Source organism: Apaloderma vittatum, unplaced genomic scaffold (assembly GCF_000703405.1).
Source record: "Apaloderma vittatum isolate BGI_N311 unplaced genomic scaffold, ASM70340v1 scaffold34240, whole genome shotgun sequence".
Classification (NCBI taxonomy): Eukaryota; Metazoa; Chordata; class Aves; order Trogoniformes; family Trogonidae; genus Apaloderma; species Apaloderma vittatum.
The window spans coordinates 407-8,336 of record NW_009695605.1 but is presented as its reverse complement, the minus strand read 5'-3'; the positions used below and the strand labels follow the sequence as shown (position 1 = coordinate 8,336).

The 7,930-nt window shown below is 51.0% G+C and overlaps 1 protein-coding gene across 1 annotated transcript; it reads left to right on the top strand.

The window, feature by feature from the left end:
* Positions 1–142: 142 nt before the first annotated feature.
* Positions 143–7,330, top strand: PALB2 (partner and localizer of BRCA2; the record flags this gene model as incomplete). The annotated part of the gene is given in 9 exon segments (XM_009871842.1): positions 143–2,147; positions 2,252–2,999; positions 3,573–3,656; positions 4,309–4,470; positions 4,906–4,991; positions 5,258–5,419; positions 5,584–5,700; positions 6,031–6,118; positions 7,087–7,330. Coding segments are annotated over 9 exon segments (3,696 nt in total), but the record flags the coding sequence as incomplete, so codon positions are not given.
* Between the last annotated feature and the right edge of the window lie 600 nt (positions 7,331–7,930).

The window sequence follows — 7,930 nt, the reverse complement described above, 5'->3', positions numbered from 1 at the left end:
CGGGCCCGCGGTGCCCTCTGATCCCCCGCTGTAAGATGCCGCTCTTTCACTCCTGACGAAATTGTCACTTTTCACCGCACGATGTTTTTCTCAGATGGGACTCTGCAGGGAGTCCTTTGCAGATACGGTATTTTTTCCGCAGGTTCTAGCGATAACGTGTCTCCTGGTGCTGACAGACATGAAACCTCCCAGGTACAGACTAAACCCTGCTCTGATCTCCATGCAGAGAAGAAAACACCTGTTACTTATAAACACGTTCCTGACTTCCCCGATAAAGAGGTTCGCCTGCAGGACAGCTCGCAGGCAGAAAGCGTACAGGCCAGCCAGGAAAGCCTGTCCTGTGGGATCGTGGGCTCTGCCCCTGAGGAGAAGAGACCCCAAACCTCCAGAAGCTTGATGAAGCTGAGGAGACGGATGAAGGCTTTGGCATCGGAGGGAAGGGAACCAGTGCGTGACGTGCGTCTAATCAACACTGATGAGACAGTGAAAAATCAAACTGCCAGCACAGAGGAGCTTCGGTCACCAGTCTTCAGGCGAAGCAGTCTCCCCAGTACTGATGAAAACGCTCAGAGAGCATCCAGACCGGCACTTGAGCAGAGAGAGGAAAACGGTTTCACTCCTCCCGAGGCAGCATTAGGAGCTGTGCAAGACGTGCCTGAAGACCACGTTGCTCCAGGAGGGCCTGGGCTGTCCCTGCCTGCACCGAGGGACAGCGGTGACGTCTGGCAGACCCGGCCCCCAGGGGCTGTGGCCGTGTCTGACGGCCACAGACCTGTACAGCTGTGTTCAGAGAACAATGACGCAGTTCCGCTTGACACCAGTGGTAATGGAGGAGAAGAATCCTCAAGTATAATTAAACAAATGGACAGTGAGAGCCTGTGTGGAGAACAGGAAGAATTACATAGGCTCTTCAATTTCACGTCAGAAAATGAAGCGTTGCCTGCTGATGAAAATAGCGCTGTGGCTAATGAGAGCAAAAGCCGTGAAGGAAACGAGAGTGACGTTAACAGCTTAAATCCCTTTCCTACAGATCTTGCTCTGCGCAATGTTAAAGAACTGTTGGACAATCAAAGGGCTGAAATTCAGTCAAGACTTCCTTCTCCAGAGAAGGTGACAGCTCCTGAAAGTGCCCTGAGCTCTTGCACGGTGGTTGAAGGGCTTCTCTTTCCAGTTGAATACTACGTCAGGACAACTCGACGCATGTCTAACTGCCAGAGGAAGGTGGACCTCGATGCTGTAATTCTCAGCCAGCTGGGCAAAAGTAAGAAGAGTCAGCGAACTAAGTGCAAGCAGAAAGATGCAAATTCAGATCTTCCCTCCCAAGAAAGAGTTGAAAGTGATTTGGAGTCGGGGATCATGCAGTTCCCTTTCCTTGGTGCAGAAAATGATCCAGCAAATTTGAGTAGTCCTCAGAAATCTCTTCCCACGTCCAGCAGTAGCAGCGCTTCCCTTGGATCGATTTCTCAGAACAGTGTCACGAGCACAAGGCGAGAGCAGAGACGATCACTGAGGAAACAAAAGGGGAGAAGAAAGTCTGGCTGCAAACCCCTTGTGTGTCAAGGGTCACAGGAACTTACAGAGGGTTTGGATCTCGTAATGCTGAGGGAGAGCAGTAGTGTGCTGTCAAATGAGTGTCAGAGTGAAACGGAAAACTGTGAGGCTAATCTTGGAAAATCTGCTTCAGATGAGAGAAAGCTGTCTGCTGCTGCTGTGCTCAGGTCTGGAGAGCCACAAGTGACCGTACAGCCATCGGGAGCTGATCCTCCTCCTGGAGGGAGCCCAGGGCTTGGCGATTGCCGTCAGACCCTGTCAGAACAGGGTCAAAATCCACTTCAGAACTGTGATTCTCTGAACCTAGGGGATGAAAGTTTTGCCAGCCTTATGGGAGAACTGGAAGCCAACTTAGCTGTGTGCCAGGCTGATAAACACCCAGCGGAGCACCTTAAGGATCAGCGCGTACAAGGAGCCTGCAGGGCGGAGCAGCTCCTGGCGATTGGTGTCCCCCTGCGCCGCTCCCTGCGTTCCTCTGTGAGGCAGAGAGCTGCTCAGGTCCCAGCAGGTACTTCTGCAAAGAGGAGCACAGCTAAAACTGCAGCCTGAGAGCAAGGCAGGGGAGCAGCAGCAGGCACTGCTGTTCACGCCCTGCCGTATTTTTTATTCAGGAAAATCTGATGTGGGCTAACTATTGTTATTCTTGTGTTTTTCTTCCTCTAGATGAGAGCAAAAGAGAACGTTGCTGTCCAACAGGTAGTGCCATGGACTCCAATCCTTGTGACCCTCTCTTCTCCTTCCGCAGCCCCCGGTGGCTGGTCTCCAGGCTGGGCATCAGAGACTTTCACTTACCGGATGAAGACTTCGGACTACTAAAACAGGAGAAATTAGAATCTTCCTCTGTGAATGACTTGGAGATTTTTGTTCCCAGTGTGTTTGCAGGTGGTGCGGCTTTGGAGGACAAGCAAGATGCAGATGTGGATCCAGAAGAAAAAAGTCTTAGAAGTAATTTGGTTCTGCCTTTCGAAAACAGATTGCCCGAGCTACCTGACGCAGAAAGGCCAGCGTCCAAGAAGGAGCTTTCCACCCATGAGCTGCTCTTTACTCCCGTGGGGACTGTCTTAGCTGGTGCTCCCAGTCAGCACCAGTCGCAGATTTTCTCATCAGTTTTCCCAGTTGTAGGTGCAACCCCGGCTGTTTTACCACCGGTACACAGCGAGGTCTTCCCCAACACGCCTTTAGTCCCTCCCTCGCATGCGGGGGTGCGCTCCTCCGAAGGGGTGTCTGCCCAGGGTGTGGGTGATGGGGAGGGCAAAGACCCCGCTGTTGCGCGGCACTTGGACAGCTGTGGCACAGGATCTGCTAAAAAAGAGGAGGAGCAAGGTGCAGCATTTCCTTCAGAAACTGAAAGAGGTCCTGATAATAAATCCAGCGAGGCTGTGGCCTTGGAGAAGTGTCGGCAGGCAGAGAGCAAACAGCAGAGATCCTGCAGAGCATCTCCTGAGCAGGTAGCGAGCTGGGCTCTTTGCCAGGGGTGCTCAGCCAGGGGGGTTGGGGGCAAATCCCCTTTCCCAGAGTCTCACCTGACTTCAGGGGAAAGACGTCTTCACCTGCTAGCCCTGCAGGCTGTCTTGTAGCTGACCTTGTCAACGTTTAGTTTTCATCTGTTGCCTAAAGTGTTTTGACCTCAAGACTCTTTAAAATCCTGCTTGATGAAACCGGGGATGTGGGTTTTGACGCTTCTTGCAGGGTGTGTGTCTGAAACGTGTACGTGAACATAAAGTCTGGGGTGCCCATGTAGTGTTGGTCTACCCTAAGGAAAACTTTTGGCTAGGATTTGGTAAAGGAGATTAAATGGCTCACGTGCAGGATGGGTACTGAGGGAACAACTTGTCTTTGAAGGCTGAGAGATGCAAAGTGGTGGCAGAAGACACTTTTCAGGTGAAACCAGGAAATAAACTGTCTGGGGTTTCTTGTTTTTCTAAGACATGCAGAGTGAATTCACACTTCTGCCTCATTCTTGCAGGTGCCAAAAGTAATTTCAAAGTAGAATTTTCTCTATTCGTTACTTGTTTGTGCAGAGAACAGCTGTAGCAGAACAGTGGACTCCAGTGCCGCTTGATGGCCCGACAGCAGAGAGCTTGCAGCTCGTGTCAAAGCTAAAGGTAGGATAACATGGGAGAATTGTTAGTACTGAGTCAGCGTCAGCTCTTTAAGACCAAGTTTGAGAAAAATGCAATAAAAATGCAAATACCTACTTGAACAAAATAGATTGCTGTCTAATTTGATGAGTTCTGCCTTCATTTGCAGTAAAGCATGCCAAGAGGTTAGATTGCTGTGTATCTCCTGTCCACTGACAAACTATTTCAGTGCTTGTTTCTGAATAGTGAATGTCCAGCCACATGCAAATGTCTTAACAAACAGAACTGCTGTTTCTCTTCAGCCCCAGGTGAAATTATCTCAGCCCTTGTACCCTGTTTCCTGCCCTGTGGCCTCCTGTTGCCATTTCAGGCACTAACTAGCCCAGTAAGGAGCAAACTTGCTGGGGAACTTCAGCACTGCCAGATCCATGTGTTGGTGTTCGTGCTGTCTGGACCAGAGCCTGACTGTGCTCTGAGACGGAGTCTCACTCTCGCTGCTCTGAGGGTGAGAGCCCCCAGGCTTGTCTTCCTTGGTGCCTTGACTCAAAAGTAAACATCGTAAGCGTGAAGTTTTAGCCCCATCACGCTGAACTCCAAGCATTTTGCTCAGGCTGAGCCTCCAGGTTAAATAACCACGTCTGTCAGAAGAAAACCAGCACTGTTTTGTTTTGGACAGGACTCTTCGAGTTCCTGCGCCGTGGATGTGAGCACCATGTGGTGGGAAGCAGGTGGCTGCCGGGAGCTCTGCGTGGTGACTGCCTGCGAGAGTTCTGTCTCCCTGTGGAAACCTCTGGCGTCTGGCAGCTGGCACAAGGTCTATACTTGGCAGATCAGAGAGGTATGAACAGAATCCTTATTTCTAGAATTTAAGGCAACTTTCTTGCCCCACGTGTTAGTTTCCGGGACATAAGGAGCTTGCAGTCTTGAGTGCAAGGTGAGCTCTTTAGGTGACGTAAATTTTTCATTTCTTCAGGCAGTGGAGAATGATTCTCACTGCTGATGGAGATGGCCGGCAGCTTGTTTGGTCGCGTGTTCCCCGCTGGAGATTGGTACTTCATGTACTGAATGGTGGCTGCAGCCCACGACTTACTCGCTCCCTGGAGACACTTTCTATCTCTAACGCCAACGGAGACTGTTAATCTAAATGTACATCTGCAGAGAGATCTGAAAACTAGTTCTGCTCCGCATGATTTTACTCGAAACACTCTAGAAAACGGGAATAAAGTCAAAGGGATGTTGTGGGTGACACTGAGTTCTTGTTTTGCTGTCCTAGATTCCTGTCATACAGATCGTTCCTCTGCCAGACACCGGTAATCTCGTGTGTATCGCACTGGGAGATTTGGAGATTGCAGAAATAAGGTTTTGTATTGATTTCTTACTAGTGCTTTGCACCCTGCATAGCTGCAGCTTAACTCTCCTCTTGTGGTGGTTGAAATTATCTCCTGCTAGAGTGTCACTTTCTCAGTTGGAAGATGTGGAAGGGATTTCTAAAACTTGGCTCTAAAGACTGGCTTAGTCACCCCTCGAGGTGGCAGACTGTTTAAACACGCGCTTGTTTTTATATACAGTGACGTATTTGCGTTACCCTTCCTTCTGTCTTTAGACACACTTTTCTCTTAATTTAGGCTCCTGCTTTGTTCTTCTGAGAATGACTCATTCAAGCAATCGCTCGTGAAAACTGGAGCTATAAAAGCTGTTCTGGGGCTGAAGGGCAGGAGGCTGGTCAGCAGCAGCAGGACTGGGCAGGAGCAGCAAGTGGATATAGTGTGGCTGTCAGAGACGGGGAGGTGAGTGTGCTGGCTTTGGGGGGTCTCAGGGCGGCAGGTGGAAGGAAAATAAGGAAGCATCTCAGAAGTCGAGGAGCATTGGGCTCCGTTCTGGAGATGTGCTGAATACCGAACACGTACTTACTGTTTGACTGCCTTTTCTCACTTGCTAATCTGCTGTTCAGGAGCAAGGATGGACAGACTTTGATGCCCCCCGAAGAAACGGTTCTAGCTTTTGCTGAAGTAGAAGGAATGAGGGATGCCTTGGTCGGCACCACCACCGTGAATGACATCGTTGTCTGGTTGGTGTTTCCCTCACAGTTGAGCGGTTTAGGTCTGGGGGGAGGGCAGCAGGCAGGGTGTTGGTCGGCTGCTGATTTGCCTTTTGAGGGGTAGTTGTCAAAGGGGCAGCAGCTGGGTGCTCCCATACCGTTGGGTGGGCAGTGGATGAGCCATGGTGCTGCAATTCCACTGGCTTTTGCGTCACGTTCGTGGCATCTCTTCCTGTGGCCTCTTATCTTAGTTTGGTAGAACCAAACTGTGTCCGCCTTGCATTGCCATGTTACTGTGATTGGAAAAGAGCGGAGAGAGGACGGAAGTGCAGTCAGAATCTCTGTTTTCACCAACTGCAGGAATCTGGGAACAGGCCAGCTCCTGAAGAAGATGCACGTTGGTTATTCCTACCCAGCTTCCGTCTGCCATCGGGCATATTCCGACTCTGTACGTAACGGCGTAGGGCACACAGGCTGTGCTTGCGTTGTGCCGACCAGCTACAGTGGGGACTTGCAGGATTAGGGTCTGCAGAGTGATCTGTCAGGCCTGTTTAGAGGTACTGAAGAGATTTCAAGGGCAAACAGGTTAACCTTGAGGAGTGAGCCACGCTGGCTGCCTTGAACTCTTGGCTTTCTGCCGCGTGCTGATAAAACGAGCCTGATGCAGCGAAGCGCATTCCCAAGCGGCAGCATCTGGCGCGTGGAAAGCAGAAGTACCATCGCCCGATGCTGGTGCTTGGGAAGTCTCTTCCGTTTCAGGAGCAGGTCCCCACCAGCAGGGTGGTGGCACGCTGCCGTTGGCAGAAAATCAATGTGAAATGGGTTTTATTTGTTTGTTTATAGTGGTTATTATTTATATATACCCCAAGGATATAAACCACCAAGAGCCATGCTAATGATTCTTTCCCACTTGTTTCCACTGTGCTGTGATTCCTGATGGATTTTTGTGGTTTATCCAGGATTTGATTGTTTTCAGCGAGTGTTCAACCTTTCGGGACAAGAGTGTCTGGTCTGATAATGATGGCTTGAGTCAGACTCTGGGGATTTCCTCAGAATATCTGTCCAGCGTATTTCATGCAGCCTCTGGCTGTTCCAAGAGCTGCTGTTTTCAGCTGTGCTGGTTTGCGCGAGTTTAGCTTTTTCAGACAGAAAGATAAGTGTATAAATCTGTTGGGTCACCGAGCTGTCGTTCTGCTCTATTGTGTCAGCCCTTATCAGCCAGCAGCTGCTTTGGCTTTTATCTAATTTGATAAGGAAAGGGAAAATATTTCTATTTTATTCAGTAAAAAATAATGCATTGCTGTCCATGGGGCTTTGATTATGGAGAGAACTTAGCAATTAATTTTCGGAAAATTCCTTGGGTTCTTTCCCCTCTCACTGTTGTTTTTAGTGACGTGTTTTTCCTCTCTGCGCCAGGGCCTTCTCTTTGTTGTTTTAAGTCACCCACACGCCAAAGAGAGTGAGTCCTGTGGAAACCCCGTGTTCCGTGTCATCGCCTTCAACCCCAGAACCGCCCGGAGCGCAGCGGTGGTGTTCTCCTCCCTCCCCCCCGGGCACTCTGGAAGGCAAGTACTGGGGAAAATCCAGATGTGCCAGCATCACGCCTCCTTCGTGGAGCTTTTCGGGGAGAATCCGTGCAATGAGCGGAGCGGTGCCGCTGGTGAGGCTCCGTTTGCCATCTCACCAGCAATAAAGAGGACACTGCCGGGGGGGGGCCAGGGTGGGGAGAAGGTGTCGGCCGTTCCTTTCCTGCGCCGGGCTGCGTGCTGACCCCCGGGATCGGGAGTGCCGATGTGTCGCGTGCCGGCGCTTTGGTCTGTCTCACCCCGCAAAGCGACTGTGGAAATGACATGAGCAAAAAATTCCTGAGAATGTGTATGTGGGCCAGTGTCCTGAGCCCGAGAGCGCTGCGCTGGGTTTGTGTTACGCAGCTGTCTGCAGTCAGACGACCTCTTCCGTGTGCTTTGGGCAGGCTGAGGGAGCTGGGGGTGCTCAGCTGGAGAAGAGAAGACTCCAGGGGGACCTTATCCCTGCCTGCAGTGCCTGAAGGGACCTCCAGGGAGGCTTGGGAGGGACGTTGTACAAGTTTCCAGTGACAGGACAAGGGGAAATGGATTTAAACTGAAAGAGAACAGGTTTAGGTTGGATCATAGGAAGAAATTGTTCAGTGTGAGGGTGGCCAGACTCTGGAGCAGATTGCCCAGAGAGGCTGTGGCTGGCCCCTCCCCCGAGGTGTTCAAGGGCGCGGTGGAGGGGGGCT